Source organism: Rana temporaria, chromosome 1, assembly GCF_905171775.1.
Source record: "Rana temporaria chromosome 1, aRanTem1.1, whole genome shotgun sequence".
NCBI lineage: Eukaryota > Metazoa > Chordata > Amphibia > Anura > Ranidae > Rana > Rana temporaria.
In genome coordinates, this window is record NC_053489.1 from 139742582 (window position 1) to 139768647 (window position 26066).

The 26066-nt window shown below is 42.8% G+C and overlaps 1 protein-coding gene across 2 annotated transcripts in view; it reads right to left on the minus strand.

Moving 5' to 3' along the window:
- Positions 1–26066, minus strand: part of EPB41L4A (erythrocyte membrane protein band 4.1 like 4A) — a 412465-nt gene that overhangs the window by 225668 nt on the left and 160731 nt on the right. For both annotated transcript variants that reach the window (XM_040343429.1, XM_040343421.1), the window contains one exon: positions 14743–14863. In XM_040343429.1, the coding sequence (XP_040199363.1) occupies positions 14743–14863 (121 nt within the window). The remainder of the gene's footprint in view (positions 1–14742; positions 14864–26066) is intronic.

Sequence of the window (26066 nt, forward strand, 5' to 3'; positions counted from 1 at the left end):
GGCATCAGACCTGGCTTAACCGCTGGAGGACCCAACTCTCCCTCTCCTTCTGTTGAGAGATGCTGATCTCACTACCACCTATGCAACCCAATTGCACGCTTTAACCTCCTGGTTCCCTCAATGATCTTACAATAAATGGACAGAGACTGAAAAGATATGGTTGGTGCCTATACACCCAAATAGTTAACTTTGAAATGCAAATGCGGAGGTGGACCCTGGTAGGCTCTTGGGATCTATGTCTCAACATAGATTGCTCTGGCTCAAATTGTCTCGTGAACACAAGCTCAACTCGGAAAATCACTGTTGACCTCCTTTCTCTGCAACCCCAAGATGCCTGCTATTCTCTAGGTCAACCCTAGATCCCGTAAATTACTAACATTAACTGAACTCCAGGAAAAATATCAGTTACTTTACCAGGTGTTCTATGGATATCTGCGAATATGCTATTATGCCCAAACCATTGTCCCAAATTAACAAGTGTCAGTACCATCCCCCTTATTTATTTTTTTGCTATTTTTCAGGTGTGGCGGGCGACGTGATTGACAATGGCTTTACATTGGGGGACACTGTTTTTTAATTTTTTAATACAGGAATTGTCAAAAACTGTCTGTGTTTTTACTACTTTATGACACTTTTTTGGTAAATGGGTATACCCATTACTTATTCCCCATACTTATTTACATAGGGAGGGGGGCTGGGATTTCGGGGCCCCCTTCCAGATTCCGAATACTGGAGGGATCCGTAAATCGGGGCCTGATCTCCGACATATATCAGCTACTTAATTCCTACTCCAATTCAAACCAGGTAAACATGCCTACATGCTCCGTTAAGAAAGGATACTGGTTCATGAAATCCCTGAGATGATATAGCGGACGATCTGGTCCCAGGCGGCTAAGAGCTCCTTTTGCACGCTCTACAAGGAAAATGCCTATAAAATTCTTTATTTTTTGTACTTGGCTCTGGACTTGCTCCACGTCATCTATCCTTCTAACTGTGATCGATGCTGGCTCTGTCAGGGGGACAAAGGTACCCTTTACCATATCTATTGGAATTTCCCCATGATAGTGCCCTTGCTGGCCTGCTTGTTGGCCCGCCTCTTTGAGGTACAGGCCCCCTTGATGTCAAAATTCTTCCTGCTTGGTGTGTCACCACTACAAATCTCCAAACCATATAAGAAGCTACTTAGACACATCCTTACTGCCACACGCTGTCTGGCTGCCCTCATCTGGAAGCGGCACTCCCCAACTTCCCAAGGCACCCTACACACCAGAATAAAGTATGTGGAGCTCATAGGAAAAATGACAGCTAGAATACAGGATAGGCTGGAAATGCATTATAAGGTCTGGGAGCTGTGGCATCTTCGGAAGGCCCCGTCCTGAGCTGGTGGTTGAGCTACTATATTACTTTCCCATTTCTCTCTTATTTTCTTTTTCCCTCAAATCTCTCTCTTTCCCCTACTTTTCTCCTTTCTTTTCTTTTATGCTTCCTCATATATCCCATAAGTTTTCACCTAACTTATTGCAAACTCCATTCACCGTCTAACAGTTCATAGTTCACTTGACTGACCGCCTAGGCTCTGAATAAAGGGGTGTGCCCCAGAAACGCATCAGCCGTTCAGCCATTAGGGGTACCATCTGATACTATTGTCATCAGGTCCTGCTTTCATTTGCCAAGGGATGCAGTTCAACTGATAGAAAAGCCTTTACATATGCTCGTTTGTGAATTACTGCTTTTATTCTATTTTTAATAAAACGTTTAAATCGGTAATGCACTAGGTCGGTGCGCCCTCCTTTTCTTTTTCTTCATAGTAGGACTTAGCAATGATTTTTCATCATTTACTACTAAACTGTCTGTACTTGCTATACCCCGTTTCAGTATTACTCATAATTTACTGTGTTCTGTTTTTGTTCTTTTCTCTGCTGAGATAACTAATAAAACTGTTATTTGAAAAATAAAATAAAATACTGTTCACTGTTTCACTGTATTGATTACCTTCATTTTGCTTATCCCGTACTCTGGAAATGTAGGAAAAACATTTATTAATTGTTCTTCGTTCACTGCAGGAAAATTCCCAGTTACAATAAACATTTATGAATTGCAGAGTATCCTGCCAATATAGGAGGTAAGCTATGCATGCCTACAAAGCATTTGACCAATATCGTTTCCTACAACTAAACCTGTAAATAGACATTTATTATATCTCCGCTACTTTTCTTAGGACTACATAACAGGATAGTGGGAGGCGTCATGCAAAGGATTAATTTACGCACCAGTGACCAACTTATGCATCCTGAACCACTGAATGAAAATGCAGATTCATCTTATAAATTATTCCAGCCTGGATATAGCTGTACTCAGGAGAGAGAAGCTTACCAATATGTCAATACTTCCTGAAGTCAAGTAACAGAAATTTTGTTTTTCTCAGCAAGATATGATAATTGGATTTTGCAGTGAATATAGATTTGTTATTCACATCTGAGCAACTTGGAAATTAGTTCAGCTGTTCCAAACTAACCTGGCAAGAGTGATGTGCTCTGTCTATCTAAACAAAACTTTACTTGCACAAAGAGTGATGAAAAGCCATGCAAAAATAAACCAGGGATTCCCAGAGCACATAACATCATTCACAGACACACGTAGGGTATTACAGCTGTTTACACATCACACTTTTTATTATTACTAATACCAAGACAATCTGGGTCAAGAGCCTATTAGTTTAAATGGTGCTAAAATAAAAGACAGTAGATGTGTGACTTTTCACCTAACAGCAGTTTGGTGCAACTGGCACCTTACTCAATTTGACAAATTGAGAGGTACACAGCTAGCAGTGATTCCATATTATAGCCATAGAAATATTCAGCATGGCAAAAATCGTACACACAACCGAGAAACTCGACGGGCGATACACATCGTTTTGCTCCTCGAGTTCCTTGTAAAGCCATCGAGAAACTCGACAAGCCAATTTTCTCCATTCCCGTCAAGGAAATAGAGAACTTGCTTTCTTTTTGGCTCGTAGAGTTTCTCGACAGTTTCCTCGACGAAAATGTACACACGACCGGTTTCCTCTGCAAAAAAATATCTCCCAGCAAGTTTCTTGCTGGTTTTTGCCGAGAAACTCGGTCGTGTGTACGAAGCCTTACTCTATAAAAAGCAGAAAGTGCAAAAAAAAACAAAAAAGCATATCCACTGACATTTCAAGGTGTCAGACATGTCTGTCTCTATGGGAAAGGTGTCCGGCATTGGCCCCAAATTGTCAGTGGATATGTGATTTTTGCACTTTTCTATACTTTACTGTATAATAGAACATCAAGAAATCTTTTTGTTCAAAATTACTTTTAATGTTTAGGAAACACATACATGCTATATCTGTAACATTAATGGCATAGCTCTTAGGCCCCGTACACACGACCAAACATGTATGCTGAAACTGGTCCGCGGGCCAGTTTCAGCATACATGTTCGGTCGTGTGTAGGCGCGAGCGGGCCGAATTCCAGCAAACATTTGCCCGCCGGGCCTTTTCCCAGCGGGCAAATATTCCTGGACGTGTTTTAAAACCGTCCGCTGGAATCCTGCCCGCTCGGACATGTACGGTCGTCAGTACAGACCTACCGTACATGTCCGAGCGCCTGCCGTCCCTCGCATGCGTCGAATGACTTTGACGAATGCGTGGAAGCCTTTAAATGGCAGGCCCGCCCACGTCGCCGCGTCATCGCCGCGTCATCGTCGCGGCGACGACGCGGACACGCCCCGCGTAGTGTTTACGCGCGGACTTCTGTACGATGGTTAGTACAACCATCGTACAGAAGCCCTCTGGCAGGCATGTACGGTGAAAACGGTCCGACGGACCGGTTTCACCGTACATGTTTGCTCGTGAGTACCCGGCCTTAAAGACGTTGGAAAAAACCCTTAGGCCTCGTACACACGACCAAGTTTCTCGGCAAAAACCAGCAAGAAACTTGCTGGGAGATATTTTTTTGCCGCGGAAACCGGTCGTGTGTGCATTTCTGTTAAGGAAACTGTCAAGAAACTCGACGAGCCAAAAAGAGAGCAAGTTTTCTATTTCCTCAACGGGAATGGAGAAACTTGCCTTGTCGAGTTCCTCGACAGCCTAACAAGGAACTCGACGACGAAAACGATGTGTTTCGCCCGTCGAGTTCCTCGGTCGTGTGTACGAGGCTTTACATATACCCAGCAAAGTGAATAGCCTCAGGTGATACACGTCGATAAAACAAATCCTCCTATGTAAGTTGTACTTGTTTATCTGGAGCCTCTACAGGGGTCTCAAGCTGGCAGCCCTCCATCTGTTGCACCACTTCAAGTCCCATGAGGCATTGTAAGGCTAACAGTTACAAGCATGACTCCCACAGGCAGAGAGGCATGATGAGACGTGTAGTTTTGCAACAGCTGGAGGGACGCCAGTTTGAGACCCCTGCTCTACAGTCTTTAAAAAAATAGATTTTTAACAGATTTTTTTTAAAAGCAAGGTGCAGGGATCTATAGCTACCTACTACTGAATTTTGTGAGTACAGCGCTGAGATCTGATTGAAAGAAAAAGGAACACACCCCCTTTACACAGTACAAAGAAAGCATGCATCCAAACACAGACTGTGTGCTAGAACTCTCCTCCCCCATCACCAATTAACTCTTGGATTTGGTAAAAGCTGTCAGAAGTGACTTATACAGATAACAGAGGAATGAGGCAGCCCTTGCCGCTGATAGAAACCATGGGGCCCCATGTAGCCTACCTGAAGGGGCCCCCTTCAGCCCCACCCTCAACCCCACCTCTGGCCCTGCCCCAAACCACTGCCTTATATATAATATGTGCTGCTTTTACTAACAGATCAGGCTGTTTTTTCTCCCTGCTTTGCAGCGAGACGAAATAAGCAGATCGCTGATCTGTGTAAAGAGCATGCAGTAAAGTCAGTATAACTGGCAGAAGATGCAGATATGTAGGCTCACAATATGCCTGGCTCTTTTTTGTTTAGAAAATTTCTACTGCCATCAGAACCTTATCACACAGGTATTTTGTTACATGACATGGTCTGTTAAAGAAATTCAGGGATGACAGAAATATGTAATCAGCCATTGCCAACCATTGCTTTTGAAAATGCCAGTTGCTTAGTAGGCACATGATGCATTTGCATCAATACATTCTGATTCAGAAACCTGCAGCAAGACAAATTAAAGTGGGCCTTATATTACAAGCAAGGTTTGCGTGTTTACTTAGGGCCCCTTCAACATGTCACATAAAAAAGAAAACCTGTGTGCGAAAAAAAGGTAATTTACACAAAAAAACATACTAAACCCGCAGCCTATATGTGCTCCATTCACGATCTCTCTGCTCCCTGTCAGCTGTCTCTCCTTGCCGCCACTGCTGTCGCCCACCTCACATAAGCCTTTCGATCTCGGCTACTGAGTGGGGACCAGAGCGGAGGAAGATCACTCTGCCAGGGTAGGCAATGGGTAGTCACAGCAGTAGGCAGCTGGGACTATGGCACAGCAGCATGCAAAGTGGGTGCGGAATGCTCATGCACCGGAAATTGGAAAAAAAAGTACCTTGACTGCTCCGCCTCCACCATCCCAATAGGAGTATACAAACACCCCCTAAACTAGTAGAAGCAAATGAGTGGGGGTGTATTTTAGAAAGGAAGCCAGCTTCATAATGTTTACCCCTTTTGTTAGGACAGCCAGTGTTTAAATATGGTTTACAACTGACTGATGAGCTGCCAGCACAATACAGACATGGTTACTTCACAGCCCCCTCCTAAGCAGTACAGTACAGAGCACTTAGTAGGATTTTTAAGCAAGTAAAAAGCACTTACAAAGATAACCAGTAGTGTTGGACATATAGTTCGGCCCAAGCATGGGTTCGGGTCGAACATTGGCTGTTCGCCCTGTTCAGGGAACACCTGAATTTGCAGGGTGTTCAGCGGGTGATTTACCCAATCAGGGCACAGTAAAATATGGTTGTTAAGGAGCAGAGCTGGGAAGCCGGTTATGGCAACCTTAACAACCAATGAGTCATCAGCTGTCAATGGGCTTCCCCGCTGGCACGGCACCCTTGTGGAGTCAGCGACCCAGCATGCACTGGTCCGTGACGTCACAAGAAGGGTGATGCTACCAGGTGACCTCGCCAGGTGGCCACGCCCTTACCTATATAACAACTGTCAAAAAGCGAAGGAGGCATTCGACGGTCGGCCATCAATGAAGGCGGAGTGCTTTTTTTTTTTCGTTCTTTTTCAGGTGCGGCGGGCAACGTGATTGACGACGGCTTTACATCGGGGGACACTGTTTTTTTGTTTGTTTTTTTAATACAGGAATTGTCAAAAACTATCTGTGTTTTTATTACTTTTTGACACTTTTTTACACAATACTTATTCCCCATACTAATTTACATAGGGAGGTGGGCTGGGATTTCGACCCAAAGCACCCCCCCCCCATGTTGAGGGCATGTGCCTGGACCACACGTCATTTTTTTCCTTCTTTTTTCTTCAATAGCCAGGTGCCGGAAATTGCAAACGCAAGTCAATTTAAATTTGCTGCAGCCAGCATGTTCTATGCATACAGGTGCACCACTTTACAGGCAGACTAAGGGGACCCCCAAGCACTATATTCAAAGAAATTTCTCATTTTTATTATTGCACTTTAAGCATCATTAAAATCACTACTCCTAAAAAAAACGATTCCTTAAAAAAAAAAATTGCATTAATACATGTCCCCTTGGGCAGTACCCGGACCTCCATGCCCCTTGTATGGCCAATTACTTCCATATAAGACTTCAAAATGAGCACTTTTAATTTTTTCCAGTTCCCATAGACTTCAATGGGGTTCGCCATTCGGGCTAGAACTTTTTCGCTGTTTGGGAGTTCTGCTGCGAACTGAACAGGGGGGTGTTCGGCCCATCTCTAGTAACCAGTGATGTTTCAATACGTTTTAGGTTATGCTATGTTAATGGAAACATGTAACAATTTTAAAGTATGCGTTATCCCAATTTAGTCGTCAAAGCGGAAATTTGTATTCTTACGGCATATGGACCCTTTTGTGTTACTACTGTTGTCCCAATCAAATTAGGAATTTCAAATTTCAGTTCTTACATTGTATCAGAAAATGTTTATCAGAAAACAGCCAATTCAGTTTTTGGTAGTGAGCAAAAATAACAAAGGTAATATTTCTTCCTCTCATGCAACATGCAATATTTCCATTGTAGATCTTATAAACCAACTTGCCATCAAGCCCACATCCAAAATACTTCTAACATTTATTGAATGAAAATACATTTTACTAGCCCTAGGGCACTTTAGCTGATTGACAGTCTTTTCAGATGGTAAGCCAAAGGACAGACTAACTAACTACATAATAAAAGCAGGGAAAGTTGAAATGTCTAGGGCACATAACAGTGATATTTTCTAACCCAAGGTGACTGCACATCAAAGAGAGAGGTGAATCTGAGGTGAGCACATAGCTACAGGCAGTAATGGATATTGTGTCAGCCTTCCATTTCTTCTTGTTTAAACTTCTGACAATGGCTGTGATTAGTCAGCAACACACCAACGTTCAGCCAGCCTGCATGGCACAAGCTCATACAGCTCATTTAAATGAAGAGTAGTGGACGCAAGTGAGGCATATCAGAGACACAATGCACTGTATGTGAAAAGAAAACTCAGCATGGATCTTCAAAAAGGCAAGATAAAAAGATCAATCATGCAGCGGAAATAAGATTCTACAGTAACAGGGCCAAAATACATAACATCCAAATTACAAGCCTAATCGTTTGGAAATTACACCACTGAAAACGTTTGAAGCGCGAGGGCCACTTAAGTGACTTGGTAACTGGTCATGGGCCACAATTAGCGGAGGGGGCAGATGGCAGGTCCATGTCCGCTCTGCATATGCAGATCGGATCAGATTGGAGGTAGATCAGAAGTCAGTTTACATCTGCCATTCCTTGGAGGTGAATGCAGGGTCCAATTGGGTCGAACTGTCCGTAAAAGGGGCCCATGGCTGCTTTCACACTGATGTGCTGCAGTTTACCCACACCGCGGGTGCAATGCAGTGTACCTTTGGCTTTTCTGCACTTTGCAATAGACTTCTATTATATTCTGTAGGTTTGGTGCACTTTCAGAAAGCTCACCAAACTTGCAGGTAATAACAGAAGTCTATGGCTCAGTGCAGGTAACCCGCAGGTGCTCTGCTCTGCACCTACGGATCAGTTTGAAAGCAGCCCAGAAACCACTGCAGAACAGATATGCCCATATATACACTGTGGCCCAGATTCACAAAGAGTTACGCCGGCGTATCAGTAGATACGCCGACGTAACTCCAAATCTAAGCCCGTCGTATGTTTAAGTGTATGCTCAAACTGAGATACACTTAAACATGCCTAAGATACGACGGCCTGCGCCGTCGTATCTTAGGGTGCAATATTTACGCTGGCCGCTAGGTGGCGCTTCCATTGAGGTCGGCGTAGAATATGCAAATGAGTTGTTACGCTGATTCACGAACGTACGCTTGCCTGTCGCAGTAAAGATACGCCGTTTCCGTAAGAGATACGCGGCGTAAAGGTAAACATGCCCCCTAGGTGGCGTATACAATGTTAAGTATGGCCGTCATTCCCACGTCGCAATTTGAAAATTTTACGTTGTTTGCGTAACTCGTCCGTGAATGGGACTGGACGCCATTTACGTTCACGTCGAAACAAATGACGTCCTTGCGACGTCATTTGGAGCAATGCACGTCGGGAAATTTTAGGGACGGCGCATGCGCAGTATGTTCGGCGTGGGAACGCGCCTAATTTAATTGCTCTACGCCCCCTAACCGGCTCATTTGAATTAGGCGGGTTTGCGCCGGGGGATTTACGCTACGCCGCTGCAACTTTACAGGCAAGTTCTTTGTGAATAAAGCACTTGCCTGTAAAACTTGCGGCGGCGTAACGTAAATGACATACGTTACGCCGCCGCAGTTTTACGCCCATCTACGAGAATCTGGGCCTGTGATTTTAGTAATAAACTGACCTTTAATGACAGTATTCTATTCAATCCCAGAGCAGGAGGTCGCGGGCCACATCAGAGAGCTCCGCGGGCCACATGTGTTGGGCACACCTGGTTTAAAGGAACAACTAGCCAAACCGACATATCTAAAGTCTAGTGATTTCAAGTTTTGACCAGTCTTCTGGCATTTACCAGCCTTTGCTCTGGTCTTTGCTGCATGCTTCTCAGTTGAACGTTCAAAGAAGGATTTGCTAAAATGTTGCCTAAAGTAGCAACAAATAAATCTGATGCCGCGTACACACGATCGGATTTTCTGATGGAAAAACCTTGGATGGTTTTTCGGACAGAATTCCGCTCAAGCTTGGCTTGCATACACACGGTCACACAAAAGTTCTCTAAACTTTTGACCGTCAAGAACGCTGTGATGTACAACACTAGGACGAGCCAAGAAAATTAAGTTCAATGCTTCCTCGCATGCGTCCAATTGTCGGAATTTTGCGCATCGGAATTGCTACAGACGATCGGAATTTCCGATTGGATTTTTTTCCTTTTGAAAATTTGAGAACCAGCTCTCAAATTTTTGTTGGTGGAAATTCCAACAGGAAAAGTCAGATGGAGCATACACACGGTCGGAATTTCTGACCAAAAGCTCACATCGGACTTTTCTTGTCGGAAATTCCGACCGTGTGTACGGGGCATAAGTGAAAGAAGGGAAAGAATTGACTAGCCAGCTTGGCATTTCCAAGGCTTATCACTATCTTTTTAGTGCGTTTAGCCAGCGCCAGAACTAACTTTCTGCTTTCTATCTTCTAAGAACTATGGTTATCGTTTTGAGGCAGAATAACAAGACAAATTATGAGCTAGACTAAAGCCGTGTACACACGATAGGATTTCCAACGGACAAATCCGTGGAATTTTGTGCGAAGGGCGTTGGCCGTGAACTTGTTCTGCATTCAGACGGCAGAACTTTTTCAGCCACCATACACGAAACTGCGTGGTTTTTCTGCTCTTTAGCACCACCCTTTGGGCAACTTCTACAAATGTTGAATTTCCGACAGCAATTGTCCGATGGAGCATACAGACGGTCGGATTATCCGACAATACCCTTCCATCACACAATTGTTGTCGGAATATCTGATCCTGAACGGGCCTTAAAAGTGGTTGATAGACATGTGTTATTATCATCACACATGCACACATTTTCAGTTTAAATTGCTTCAACAACCCCCCTTATACAGCTCCCTTGCACCACTAGAACCCATAGAAGCTGTCTGGGCTGCAATTGGTATTATTACACCATGGTATAAAAGGTGTATTCCTCATTTTAGAATAGTAGGTAGAGCCATACAAATTACTGTATTCTTTTTTGCCTTTGGGTCCTCAGCACAAAGTATACAGTGCATCCTGAAAGTATTCACAGTGCTCCACTTTTTCCACATTTTGTTATGTTACAGCCTTATTCCAAAATTGATTAAATTCATAATTCAAAATTCTACAAACAATACCACATAATGACAACGTGAAAGAAGCTTGTTTGAAATCTTTGCAAATTTATTAAAAATAAAAAAAAAAACGAAAAAATCACATGTACATAGGTATTCACAGCTTTTGCTCAATACATTGTTGAAGTACCTTTTGGCACCAATTGCAGCCTCAAGTTTTTTTCAATATGATGCTAAAAGCTTAGCACACCTATTTTTGGGCAGTTTCTCCCATTATTTTTTGGCGGACCTCTCAAGCTCCATCAGGTTGGATGGGGCGCGTCGGTGCACAGCCATTTTCAGATCTCTCCAGAGATGTTCAATTGGGTTCAAGTCTGGACTCTGGCTTGCGCCACTCAAGGACTTTCACAGAGTTGTCCTGTAGCCACTCGTTTGTTATCTTGGCTGTGTGCTTAGGGTTGTTGTCCTGTTGGAAGATGAATCTTCGCCCCAGTCTGAGGTCCAGAGCGCTCTTGAGCAGGTTTTCATCAAGGATGTTTCTGTATATTGCTGCATTCATCTTTCTCTTGATCCTGACTAATCTCCCAATTCCTGTCGCTGAAAAACATCCCCACAGCATGATTCTGCCACCACCATGCTTCACTGTAGGGATGGTATGGGCCAGGTGATGAGTGGTGCCTGGTTTCCTCCAGATATGACACTTGCCATTCAGGCCAAGGAGTTCAATCTTTGTTTATTCAGACCAGAGAATTTTGTTTCTCATGGTCTGAGAATCCTTCAGGTGTCTTTTGGCAAACTCCAGGCGGGCTGTCGTGTGCCTTTTACTGAGGAGTGGCTTCTGTCTGGCCACTCTACCATACAGGCCTGATTTCTGGAGTGCTGCAGAGATGGAGCTCTTGCAGAGTGACCATTGGGTTCTTGATCACCTCCTTGACTAAGGCCCTTCTCCCCCAATTGCTCATTTTGGCTGGGCAGCCCGCTCTAGGAAGTGTCCTGGTGGTTCCAAACTTCTTCAACTGACAAAGACCACTCTGCTGCAGACATTTTTCTGTATCCTTCCCCAGATCTGTGCCTCAATACAATCCTATCTCAAAGGTCTTCAGACAATTCCTTGGACTTCATGGCTTGGTTGCTCTGACATGCACTGTTAAAGCGGTGGTTCACCCTGCTGAACAACATTTCAGCATAAAATCCGGCATAGTAGCGCGAGCTACACTATGCCGGTCTTAATTTTTTTATCCCCGTACTCACGGTTATATCGTACATAGAGGATTCCGTCTGCCGCGGGGAATGGGCGTTCCTAGCAAGAGGGAGGGTGATTGACGGCCGGCTCTGGCACGTCACGCTCCCCGAAGACAGCCGGAGTAGGTCTCGGCTCTTCACGGCGCCTGCGCACAGGCTATGCGCAGGCGCCGTGAAGAGCCAAGCCTATTTCAGCTATTTCCGGAGAAGCGTGACGTGCCACGGCCGGCCGTCAATCACCTTCCCTGTCCATAGGAACGCCCATTCCCCGGAATCTTCTATGTACGATATAACAGTGAGTACGGGGGAAAAATACAGACAGGCATACTGTAGCTCGCGCTACTATGCCGAATTTAATGCTAGAGGGAATTTTTTTTTTTTTTTTTTTTTATATAGGGTGAACCCCCGCTTTAACTGTAGGACCTTATATAGACAGAGGTGTGTCTTTCCAAATCATGTCTAATCAACTGAATTTACCACAGGTAGACTCCAATGAAGTTGTAGAAACATCTCAAGGATGATCAGTGGAAACAGGATGCACCTGAGCTCAATTTTGAGTGTCATGTTGTCATTATGGGGTATTGTTTGTATAATATTAAGGAAAATAATTAATTCAATCCATTTTGGAATAAGGCTGTAACATAACAAAATGTGGAAAAGGTGAAGCACTGTGAATACTTTCCGAATGCACTAGACTATTCTATACCCATTTAATCTAAACAGCATAAATCTGTTCTATGCATATTGTCCATTATTTGTGTTTGGAAATCATATTCTATGTAGGCATAGTAAGACTTGTTACCCAATGACCCACTCATACATGGGCTGGTTTATGTGCATCAAGCTGATATAAAAGATTTCAGACCACATAAGACTAACAGAAAAGGCCAAGTGGCTTAAAAAGTATCTGATGTGCTTCGATTTAGCAATAAAACAGGCAACAGCCTGGGCTCCAAGTGCGTCAACTCTACCTCTACATTGTAAGGAACAAAAGCATGGTAACCTTAACAAAATTTAGTCAGAGCCCTGTAGAAAATAGATCCCTTAAACACCCTAACAGTAAATGTTAGAAAATTCCAAACTAAAACAATTGGCTTTACCTCTTTGTATCCTTTTTATAGTTTTAAGGCCAATGACCTCCACTACTCATAAACTTGTGTCAACACATTAGCTTGTTTTCTATACATCCTTGTTAAAGGCTAATAAATCTGAAACATCAAGTCTTTCTGTGGGTGTCATAAAATGGCCAATTAAAACCAGCAAGTCAAGGTTATGCAGCAGTCAATACATAACACTGCACAGCAGAATATGACTGTCAGCCAATACAGAATATTACCAACGCAATGTGCATCGGAATATTAGGAGGGGAGAAGGCAATACAAACACAAGTAGCTCTAATGTGCGCATTGAATCTGTGTGGGTTTTATTGTTAGGGTTATTGACATGGTCTGTCTCCAGACTATTATTTTTAGGAAAAATCATCCCATACGGTTATATGTGCACATATTTTATGCATGCTATTTACGTGTAAAAGCCTCCCTTGTGCAAACAACTAAAAGCCCTGAAACTGCTGCTGGGCGCCGCCATCTTGGATGCGATGTCAGCAGCCCCAGTGGACTCAAGAGACACTCTATACCAGGGGTGTCTAACTCATATGTAGAGCACCCCTAAACCCTGCAGTCCAGGTATTACTTAAGTAATTACTAAAACCAATAATATTCAAATGCAGAGGCGATTATTTAATATGAAAAAGATTGCAGGATTCAGGAGTGCGTTACTTAGAGTGCAGAGTTCTGGATTATGCTATGTGCAGAGTGCAGAGTTCAAGAGTGCGCTACATACAGAGTGAAGAGTTCTGGAGTGCATTGCATACAGAGTGCAGAGTTCAGGAGTGCTTTGCGTACAAAGTGCAGAGTTCTGTAGTGCGTTATGCACAAAGTGCATCGTTCAGGAGTGCGCTACATACAGGGTGCAGAGTTCAGGAGTGCGCTACATACAGGGTGCAGAGTTCAGGAGTGCATTGCGTGCAGGGTTCAGGAGTGCACTACATACAGAGTGCAGGAGTGTGTTGCGTACAGAGTGCAGAGTTCTAGAGTACAGAGTTTAGGAATATGTTACGTACAGAGTTCAGAATTTAGGGGTGTGCTGTGCACAGAGTGCAGGGTTGAGGAGTGCACTATGCACAGTGTGCAGCAGAGGCTGTCCACATCTCATCTCCACCCCTCTGCCTCAGCTCTGACCTCTGCACCACTCTCCCCCATTCTCCACCTCTGCACACATCTCCCCCACACCTCCACATTCCTTATACTCCCCTCCCAAAAGCTTCTTCGCATCTCTACTCTCTCCTACCTGGCCTGGCTCTAGTACCTCACTTTGAAGGCGGCCAAAGTACCAGGGTAGGCATCTCTAGTACCAGTATACAGTAGGTGGCTCCACCTCCCTTTGCAGGCAGATCATTTGGTCTGTCAGATTCTGGGGATCTATCCCTGCCATGCCACGCTGTGAGTGCCTGTAGGCATCTGTTAGAGTGCCAAAATCCACCAAGAGCCAAGTTGTCCTTGTAAACACATAAGGCCTTCTTGCTTACAAGAGATAGCAGGGAGCAGAGGGGGAGAGCCATAGGTGGGAGAACGGAGTTCAGCCATGTTCCAGCTGAGAAACTGGATGCGAGGGCCACATGACATGGCCTGGTGAGACGGAATTCTCCCTTAAGCCTTGGGTTTGACATATGTGCTCTATAGTAGATATGGCATGCTGAGAGGCTGAGCCAGCTGATGTTCAGACATCTGGGTAGATCATGAAAATATGAAAATAAGCTCTTTTGGCCGCTTCAGACTCTGCCCATACTTCTCCCTTAAATATGAAAATGCCATTTTGAACCTTAGTGGGAATTTGACTTGTTCTTAAAGCTAAATAACAACAGTCCTAAGGAATAAGAAATGGATGAACTGTATGTTGATGCTATAGACATATATAGCATAATGATGATTCCACATTTGCTGAAGCCAATTGTTCTTCTTATACCAGAGCTCAAACATTACAGATAGACAATAAACTGGTAAAGCACTTACATTAACGTTTTGTGTATTCGCTCAATGGCATCTTCCAGGTCTTCTTTCTGGTCAGGCACAAAGCGGTATTCCGATACATATCCCGCAGTGTTCTTAAAAGGATCATAGTCACCAAGTTCCGCTAGAACAGACAGACGATACAATTAATTTTTGAACATTATTCAGCGTTATCATTTCCAGGAAAAACACACACACTGCCTGCAGGCCTCTTCAAAGAGCATGTTGCAGAACTGATAATAGGAAATTGGGATGTCTCCATTAGCACCTTTTTTTCACATACAATCACCTCAGTACGGAACAGAGAGCTATACAAACAAAGCAGCTGCCATTACAATCGGGTGAACAGTGAATATATAACAAAGCCAAAAGAAGCAACAAAACCATCATTTGGTAAATTGAGTTTACTTTAATAACTGCTGTGGTAGAAAATGAGCGTATACTGTCATTTTCTCTATAAGGTAAAGAAGTCATTTCTGTGCTACAAATAAAAATGAAAGAAACTGATATGATGATACACCAACTACCCAGACAGTAAATCGAAAATAAAATCAATGTGATTTTGAAACACTGTCTGCAAAAAAACTAAACAGAAAATGTTTCACGCTTTCCAAACTTAACTCCACTTTTGTGGGGAAAAAATAAGGCAAATAAAGAAAAATATATAGTATATGCAATTGCTATACAAGCCACGTTGTAATGTATTGTTATCAAAATGTACTTTTCCTTGTCATTTGCAGCAACTGTCATTTTCTGTAAAATTCAATGCAATATGGCAGCCTGGAGGTGTGGGAGTTCACCACTCCAAGGTAATTACATCTCCTAAAATCAGCTGTCTCCACAATCAAGCAGGGCGCTGGCTCTGTTTGCAACAGAGGTAATAGAAAAATAATTAGCTGGATAGCCAAACTCCAAATATTCACCATTATTGTTTAAAAATAGATATTAAGGCATCATATGTGGTCACAGACTAACTGCACAGCTGCTGACACGTTTCCCACCGAATGCGGTGCTTAGTCATAGCTCAAACCTGGAGGCTTTCCGTACACAGTTGGTGTACACAACTTCTCCAGAAATGTCATTCCATGCTTGTGTGTTTGGCTCACTATTTTTCACAAAAGTCCACACTAAGACACAAATACAATTTTAGGCATCCTCTGAAAAAGAAATTGGGCTAGATTCACGTACCTCGGCGCCTAGTTTTGCCGGCGTAGCGTATCGAATATATGCTATGCCGACGGCGCGCAGAGAGCCCAGAGCAGTATTCACAAAGCACTCGCCCTGTACGTTGCGGCGGCGTAGCGTAATACGGTCGACGTAAGCCCGCCTAATTCAAAGTAGGCAGGTAGTGGGTGTGCTACATTTAAATTAATCGTGACCCCATGTAAATGAAGGGCCGATCGAACGGCGCATGCTCAGAATCACGTTGCATATACTCCATAAGATACGACGGCTCAATGCGAACGACGTGAACGTCACCTACGCACAGCCCCATTCACGTACGACTTACGTAAACAACGTCAAATTCGACGGCTGTTCCGATGTCCATACCTTTGCATGGGTAGCGCCACCTATAGCAGGGATAACTTTACGACGGACGTACGCCTTACGTAAACGGCGTAGATTACAGCGACGGGCGCAAGTACGTTTGTGAATAGGCGTATCTAGGTCATTTACATATTCGGTGCGTAAATCAATGAAAGCGCCCCGTGCGGCCAGCGTAAATATGTGCCCAAGATCCGACGGCGTAGGAGACTTACGTCGGTCGGATGGAAGCCAAATTCAGGCGTATCTAGTTAAGAGAATAGGGCGCATAGATACGACGGCGCATTTGTTCACTTACACTGCGTATCTGTAGATACGCCAGAGTAAGTGTTCTGTGAATCTAGCCCATTATGTTTTTGGTGAGATACTCCTTAAAGCGGTGGTTCACCCTGCAGAACAACATTTTAGCATACAATTAGGCATAGTAGCGCGAGCTACAGTATGCCGGTCTTAATTTTTTTATCGCCGTACTAACAGTGTAATCGTACATAGTAGATTCTGACTGCCCGCGGGGAATGGGCGTTCCTTTCAAGAGGGAGGGTGATTGACGGCCGGCTCTGGCACGTCACGCTCCCCGAAGACAGTCGGAGTAGGTCTCGGCTCTTCACGGCGCCTGCGCACAGACTATGCACAGGCGCCGTGAAGAGCCAAGCCTATTTCGGCTATTTCCGGAGAAGCGTGACGCGCCAGAGCCGGCCGTCAATCACCTTCCGTCTGGATTGGAGCGCCCATTCCCCGTGGGCAGTCGGAATCTACTATGTACGATTACACTGTGAGTACGGCGATAAAAAAAATAAGACCGGCATACTGTAGCTCGTGCTACAATGCCGAATTTTAGGCTAGAAGAAAAAAAAAAAAAACATTTATTTTATAGGGTGAACCCCCGCTTTAATGCCGCATACAGACGGTCGTTTTTTGTGATGAAAAAAAACGACGTTTTAAAAAACGTTATTTAAAATGATCGTGTGTGGGCAAAACGTCGTTTTATGTCTTCTAAAAAACGACCAAAAAAAAATTCGAACATGCTCAAATTTTTTGTGTCGTTTTTCAAAACGTTGTTTTTGTTTCACAGAAATTGACCGTGTGTAGCAAAAAACGACGTTTAAAACGACGTTTTTAAACCCGCGCATGCCCAGAAGCTAGTTATGAAGTGAGCTTCAATGGAAAAAAGTGGTGAAACGTAACCTCGCTTTGCTAGAGCATTGTGAGAAAACGATGGTGTGTAGGCAACATCGTTTTTGAAAATGATGTTTCAAAAACGTCGTTTTATTTCATGATTTAAAACTTCGTTTTTTTTCATCACAAAAAACGACCGTCTGTATGCGGCATTAGGCTAATTACTCTTAGAGGGTTGCAGGCACTACAACTTTCCCCATTACAACTCTCAGTTGATGAGCTGATGAGATTGAACACAGACACTCCAATTCAGAAAACAGACTCCCAAGTAGATAGTAGAATAAACATAACCACTTGCTGACTGTCATATGTATATATAAAGCCTGTCAGCAAGTAGTAGCTACAGCCATGATCTTGGTACCATTTTTTTTTTACGCCAGCAATTAGCTGTTTTATAAAAGTGATCTGGGTGGCTTAACAGTAAGGGGCCAGGATGGCTTCACACAAAGGAGATGGAGGAACATCCCCTCCTCAATCAATATTTGTGATAAATGAACATAGAAGCAACAATAATTTTGTCACTTCTGGCTTCAGATATGTCTATCGCTGGCTGCCAGGTAAGCAGCTAAACAAGCCCAATCTATACTATGTTAGTTGCTTTGGAAGGCAGGGGAGACATCAGAGGTCTAATAGGCAGGGTTACATTTTTTTATTTTTTTTGGCAAACTCCAGTCTTCTTACCCAAAATTTGTTTTTAAAAAGCAAAATAGAGTTATCATATTGGTTTATTTGGGCAGGGAAGCCCCCCCCCCCCCTGGCTGCTGGCAAAAGTAGCTTTACATCATCCTTCACCTCACCCTTGGGGGTCTTGTATTAATTTATTATTGTACCACTAGGAGGCAGTCTTAGTTACTGTGTGTTGGTGGTTTGCTCGACTCCATGACTATGATGTGGTTACTTTGGGATCTGGGTTATTGGGCTCCTATTTGGAACTGAGTAACCTACCATTTTGTAGTCCCAGATCCAACGCAGCCTTTACTATCCCTATAAAATTCATACTGGTGGTTTGGCGGCAGGCTCCCATGAGGTATTATGCTCCTGGTTCACTCTCTCCACATACACAGTTATAAGGGAATCAAAAATTGCCCCATCTATTCACAATACTGGACCCACAGCTTTGAAAAAACAATGGTATCAAACGTATGTGTCACATTTTTACCCCCCCAAGCCACAGATATTTGTCATAAATGTTCCATCAATGTGTGTTTACTGGATTATTGGAGGGGAGTGGTGTCCATGCAGTGGTGGAGTTGGCAGTCCTTAGGAATCCTCTTATATTTCTCCTGGGAATTATCGATAACCTTGGAGTTTCGTTATGTCAAATGGTTGTCTTTTTTGCCAAATATTAAAAAGAATGGAAATCACCCTCACCACTTACTATTTCTGAATGGATGACAGCAATTAATAATTTTGTACCTATATAAAAGGTCATCTATGCTAGTCGTAATTGTCTAGAGAAATTCAATAAAATCTGAGCTAATTGGATAGACGCTGAAGGTATAAATGTGTGATGGAGGATATCCTGTTTTTTCTTTTCGGAATTGTATTTCGGCATTCTCTGACATGCTGACATTGCCCTAATGTGCTGTCCTTTGTTCATTATAGCCTTCACCAGGGTATGCATGCACTGTTCTCCACCCCCTTCTTCCCAACCTACCTCCTTTTCCCTTTTACCCACTCTCACCCTCACTGTGAATGCATTTCCTTGAGATGGCAAACTACACTAATGGATGATAACTACAACTGCTGTTTTTATTGTGCTCTGTGTTTGCTCATTGGCAACATCTCTCTTCTTTTATATTTATTTTAGCTTTTTTTTGTACTTACAATATGTGTTCTGCTGTACTTTGAATGGCTTTGTACTAATACTCAATAAACATTTCACTGACAAACAATAAATAAAATGGGGCTACAAATGCAATTAGAGCTTTATAAAATAATGTACAGTACTTTGGCACTATAGATTGCATTGAAGACAAAGCCACGCCAGTTTTTTAATAAAATATATAAAATTGGTTCGCAAATCCAGTATAATATAACACAATGCACAGCCCTAACCTGTAAAACATTTAAAATGTCAACAGTCACTAAGGGAAGAACAATATGCTCTATTACGAGACAATCAATTACACAATTCCCTCAAAAAATGCATACACAATGTAATATATGCAGTATATGGACACGACATTGCAAATAATTATTATTATTATTATTATTATTTTGGTACTTATATAGCGCCGTCAATTTACGCAGCGCTTTACATATACAATGTACATTCACATCAGTCCCTACCCTCAAGGAACTTACAATCTAAAGTCCCTAACTCACATTCATATACTAGAGCCAATTTAGGCAGAAGCCAATTAACCTACCAGCATGTCTTTGGAGTCAAATGGTTTACAAACAAGAACTACCAGTTGGAAAGGATCCTAATCCTATCACATCCATTCTATACTATCAGCATCCAAATAAATCATGACCTTACAATGTTGGAATTAAAAAACTAGGGCTATTACTGTTTAAAATTTTCATGTTCTATTAATCGATTAATCGACTAATTTTCGATTAATTATAACGCACATACATTTTTCGGATCACCACCATATATAGTCCCCACTGTAATATCCACAGACATCTCGCCCACTGTAATATCCACAGACATCTCCCCCACTATAATATCCACAGACATCTCCCCCACTGTAATATCCACAGACATCTCCCCACTGTAATATCCACAATCTCCCCCACTGTAATATCCACAGACATCTCCCCCACTGTAATATCCACAGACATCTCCCCACTGTAATATCCACAATCTCCCCCACTGTAATATCCACAGACATCTCCCCCACTGTAATATCCACAGACATCTCCCCCACTGGAATATCCACAGACATCTCCCCCACTGGAATATCCACAGACATCTCCCCCACTGTAATATCCACAGACATCTCCCCACTGGAATATCCACAATCTCCCCCACTGTAATATCCACAGACATCTCTTCACTGTAATATCCACAGACATCTCCCCACTGTAATCCACAGACATCTCCCCACTGTAATATCCACAGACATCTCCCCACTGTAATCCACAGACATCTCCCCACTGTAATCCACAGACATATCCCCACTGTAATCCACAGACATCTCCCCACTGTAATGCACAGACATCTCCCCACTGTAATATGGTCCACATCTCTCCCACTGTATAGGAAGATTAGTGCTTGCTTAATCTTACCAAAGAAGCCGGCCGAACACGAGCAGTTGAGGCTGGGTGATGACGTCAGCGAGCCGCTCTAGGCTCACCTAGGCCGCTGCCGGGTGGGCCAAGATGGCCGCCACTCCGAGAGCTAGGCCATAGCCCCAGCCTTTCCTATGACCGAGACAGCAGCGGAGCTCCGCGGATCACGTGGTGTTCCCGATCCGCATATGGTGACCCGTTCGGATCACGGATCATTTACGATCCGTTGCACCACTAGTACCGATCAAAAGAATTTTGATCGATCCAAAAAATTAAAGATTAATCGAGGAATTAATCTTTAATTTCCACAGCCCTAAAAAAAACATAACCATTCAACAACAAGTATCTCCAATGGTTGTTCAACTTGAATCGCTATTATTCACATCCCATCGCAAAGTGATCAGAAAAAAATAATATTTACTATGATTGTTAGCTTCATCTAGTGGTCGTAATGCAGCATTTTCCTGATTCACTCTATTGTCTATGAATAAATAACACTGGACCTGGAGAGAAGATAGCCTAATAATGTTCTGTTTTAGGGCCCTTTCACACCAGCGGACGAACAGTCCGCTTTTCATAAGTCCGTTTACGGACTTACAATGGTTCCCTATGGGATCACGGGCGTTAGTGGATGGAGCATCCGCTAACGTCCGTAATCACCCGCCTCCGTCAGGATCCGGTTTTTTAGACGGAAGAAAACCCTATTTTTCTTCCGTCTGCCGGATCGGATTGGATGAATACGGACAGACGGTCCGTATTCATCCGATTCCCCATAGGGGAGAGCGGAGGAGAGACAGGGCGGTCTCTGCACTGTGTGCGGGGACCGCCCTGTCCGCCGACAGCTCAGCGGGGAATAACGGAGGAATCCCCGCTGAGCCAAACGGGCTAACGGAGCGGATCAATACGGATCCGCTCCGTGTGAAAGAGCCCTTACCCCCCACAGAATAAATGAACAAGCTCTGAAAATTTTTCATAAATACACTCCTTGGCATGAAGATATAGGCTAGTCAGCTCTGGCCAAAACAATCAGGATGTCGTCCTTCTCAAAAATAAAATGAATTTTTTTGAAGGGATAAAAGGTAAGCACTCTTCAATATCTTAATAAATGTTAGGCGGCTAGAGTTTACAAAACCTATGCTTATCGTTCCTTCCTACCTCAATCAAAAATATATAAAGGGATGAAAAAGTGCAGGTGCTGTTTCCAGCGTTTCTAAGGCTAGATTTGTACTATCTCGTGGATTGACATTTTAGCATTATTTGCAGGAGATGCACTGGAAGGTTGTTTGTGGAAGATAAAAACACAGCTTCAAAGTTCTATTTATTTGAAGAAAAAGCTTTATGATTGAAGAAGGTTAGAAGGCTGGAATTGTATTATAGTGGAGTCTGAGAGAAGAGAAAGTTTCGTGTTTTAAATCTTCTTTTGAAGGATTTTTCCTTTAACACTGTAGAACTCTAGCTTTTCATTTTGGGTGAAGGTACCTCAATGGTAGTTTGAAGGGAAAGATTCCAGATAGAATAGAAGTAGCTTATTTGTATTTGCTTCCTATTGTATGCTTGTTTCCATCTTTCATAGACGGATTGTATTTTCCAGCTACTTTCTGCCCACGTAAATCTGTCGCTTTTTGTTATCTGATGCAGAAGAGTGCTATCCTCATTGAAATTCCTCATGTTTGTGTCCCTTCAGCCACCTAGCCAGGCTGTAATATGTGAAGAAAGAAAATGACAGCTTATATAGACTTTTACTCCCAGAGAAAAGCAACGTGAACAGGATGGTATGACCAGTTCTTATGCCGCGTACACACGACCATTTTTAATGTCATGGGAAAAACAAGGTTTTTCTTGTTGTGATTCTTGTCAAGCCTGCCTTGCATACACACGATCGTGAAAAAAAAATGCTCTAGCAAAGCACGGTGACGTACAACACGTACGGCGGCACTATAAAGGGGAAGTTCCATTCGGATGGCGCCACCCTTTGGGCTGCTTTTGCCAATTTCGTGTTTGGTGAGAGACGATTCGCGCTTTTCAGTCTTCGTTCTTTTCAGTCTGTTACAGCGTGACGAATGTGCCATCTCCATTACAAACGCTAGTTTTACCAGACCGAGTGCTCCCGTCTCATAACTTGCTTCTAAGCATGCGCATTTTTTTCCCCATCGTTAAAGCCTACACACGATGAGAAAAATGCTCTGGAGCCTACACACGATCGTTTTTAATGACCAATTTAAAAATTGCATTTTTCACGTAATGAAAAACAGTCGTGTGTACGCGGCATAAGACACACAGTGGTCAAGTACATATGCAAGGGGCAACTGTGAATGGTTACAAATGTGTGGGGGTGGGTTTAATGGCTCTAATGGGGACACAAACATGGGGGGGGGCTGATGTCTCTGATGGGGACACAAACATGTGGGGGTGGCTGATGGCTCTGATGGGGACACAAACATGGGGATGGGGGGTTGATGGGGCTGATGGGGACACAACCATGGGGGGGACAGCTGATGGCTCTGATGGGGACACAAAAGTGTGGGGGGGGGGGGGAGTTCTGGCTCTGATGGGGACACTCAGGAACCAGCCAAGATTTGAACCATGTATGGGCAGGCTAAATGTACCAAGTTGATCAATCGATATATACATATATATATATAGCAATACCCCTTATATACCTGATTAACTTCCCTGGCGGTATGATTCTTTCAGAAAAAAGATGCTGAAAGCGGTACCATTATTTGCAAGGAAATTTGGCGTTTTATACTGTAGGCCTGTAATTTTTAGGAATAACTCACTTAAATCTGACCAAACCAGAGTCTAATAGGCATCCCGGGTATGACATTTTTTTAAAAACAAAATTATAAATTATAATATAATAAATAATTATAAATAATTATAACAAATAATAATATAATTAAAATAAAAATTATTCAATAATGTAATCAACTCAAAATCACTGAAATTTGCTCAGTTGCAGAATTGTCGCTGTCATTTTTTTTTTTTTATGACGAATTTTCCCACAAATCGCTATCGCACAATTCTGCAAGTGATTATAATTTATTATCGCTGTTTTCTAGCTGATCTAAAACCATTTTTGACATAAAGGGACACTTTTGGTTGCTATGGACAATCTACAGTTTGCAGGGAGAAAGAACAGTTTTTATTATATAAAAGTAATATAAAATGTAGGGCACTGGGCAGACCACTAGGGACAAGGGGGGGGGGTGTATTTTTTACATACAGTACTGTAATCTATAAGATTACAGTATACTGTATGTAATGTGTTTGTTTACGTTTTTGAATTTGGCGCCGTTCTCCGCCCCCGTGCGTCGTAACGTCGCAGGGAACGGAGATTGGCGGCACAGGAGGACGCTGTGTGAATCGAGCGAGCACCCACTCGCTCACACAGCGCGGTGGCATCGCTGGATCCAGGGACAAGGTAAGTAACTTTGTCTACTGCTGCAGCGAGGCAAGCCCGAGTCTGACTCTGGGTTACCGCTTTTGGTAAGAAAATCTCACCCCGAGTCAGACTCAGGAATAACGCTAGGAGGGTTAAACAAATACAAAAATATATTTTATTTTTAGTCATTAATTTATTGTATAAGGAATAATGTAATCAATGGTTACATGTCTTGGGGAAAAGACAGAGAACATTGTGTGCTCTAGTAAATCGAAGGCTTACTTTTATGCTTTTACTTTGTTTTGTAGTTCTCAGAATCTTATAAATGTACATCAAACTAATGCATTTTCTGAGTTACCATGGTATTTCTTTTACCCATCTGTAGGCCATAGGCCCCATACTGAGCAGCAATGGTAAGTGGACAGAACATATGGCATTGCAAAACATCCTGCTTAACTCTTAATATGATCATACACAATCATTAAAGAAACAAAGCCTCCAAAGCACATTTTACTTATCGTACCTATTAGAGCTAAATTATATTTCTCTTCATATAACAATTTCAACTGTCCATTCTTTCAGGTTTATTTCACGAGGAAAAGTGTGGACTAAAAACCCAAACATACCATAGAAACCAAAGAAAAATGTATATTTTACAGATTGAAGTGTGGTAAACTTGAATTTGATTGGTTGCCTATTTGATTGGAATCATAGCACCTGGCTTCCCAAATACCTTAATTGGAATGTATAGTCTTATCAATGCTTATTTTAGAGATACATTTAAAATAGATCAACTTCATGAACAGTATATAATCAAATCAATATAAAAGTCGTAATCTCCCCTTCTTTCCGTCTTGTGTAGTATTATATCTTCCCTGTTTCTGTATTCTGCTTCTTCATTAGGCTGTGTGGGCATCTCTGACCTTTGACATCAACAAGGCATTTTTTCGTTCACACAACTGCCGCTCACTAGAGATGGTTGTGATTGAAAATCCCAGTAGGTCAGCATTTTTTCAGACCAGCCCGTCTGCCACCAACACCTATGTCACAATCAAAGTCACCTAAATCCCCTTTCTTCCCCATTCTGATGCTCGGTTTGAACTTCGTCTTCACCATGTCTAGATGCCTAAATGCTTTGAGTTGCTGCCATGTGATTGGCTGATTAGCAATTTGTGTTAACAAGTAATTGAACAGGTGTACCTAATAAAGTGGCCAGTGAGTGTATGTTATGGACTTAATGCCTTGAAAGTTGAACGCCCTAGCCAGAGCACCGGTCTTCAGCTTCTGAATTTTGAATACAGCAGTTATACCGCGTACACACGACCATTTTTCGGGTTCTAAAAAATGCCGTTTCTTTTTAATGTCATTAAAAACGATTGTGTGTGGGCTCCAGAGCATTTTTCACGATGTAAAAAATGGCCATTAAAAATTTCGAACATGCTCTAATTTTTCACGACCTTTTTAACGTTTAACGTTTTTAGGGTTGTAAAAAATGGTCGTGTGTGGGCTTTAACAACGTGAAAAAAACGTGCATGCTCAGAAGCAAGTTATGAGACAGGAGCGCTCGTTCTGGTAAAACGAGCGCTCGTAATGGAGTAAGCACATTCATCACACTGTAACAGACTGAAAAGCGCGAATCGTCTTTTACTAACACAAAATCAGCAAAAGCAGCCCCAAGGGTGGCGCCATCCGAATGGAACTTCCCCTTTATAGTTCCGTTGTACGTGTTGTACGTCACCGCGCTTTGCCAGAGCATTTTTTTTTCACGATCGTGTGTAGGCAAGGCCGTTTTAATGATCGGGTTGAAAAAAACGTAGTTTTCTAGACCATTAAAAACTTAATTTTTTAGAACCCGAAAAACGGTTGTGTGTATAATCTTGGGTAAGGTGTGCTATACTGTCATCTTGATTACATAGGGAGTTCACAGAACCCCCATAGCTGTAAATAAGATTACGGAAAGGATGGGGGGCAGAAGATT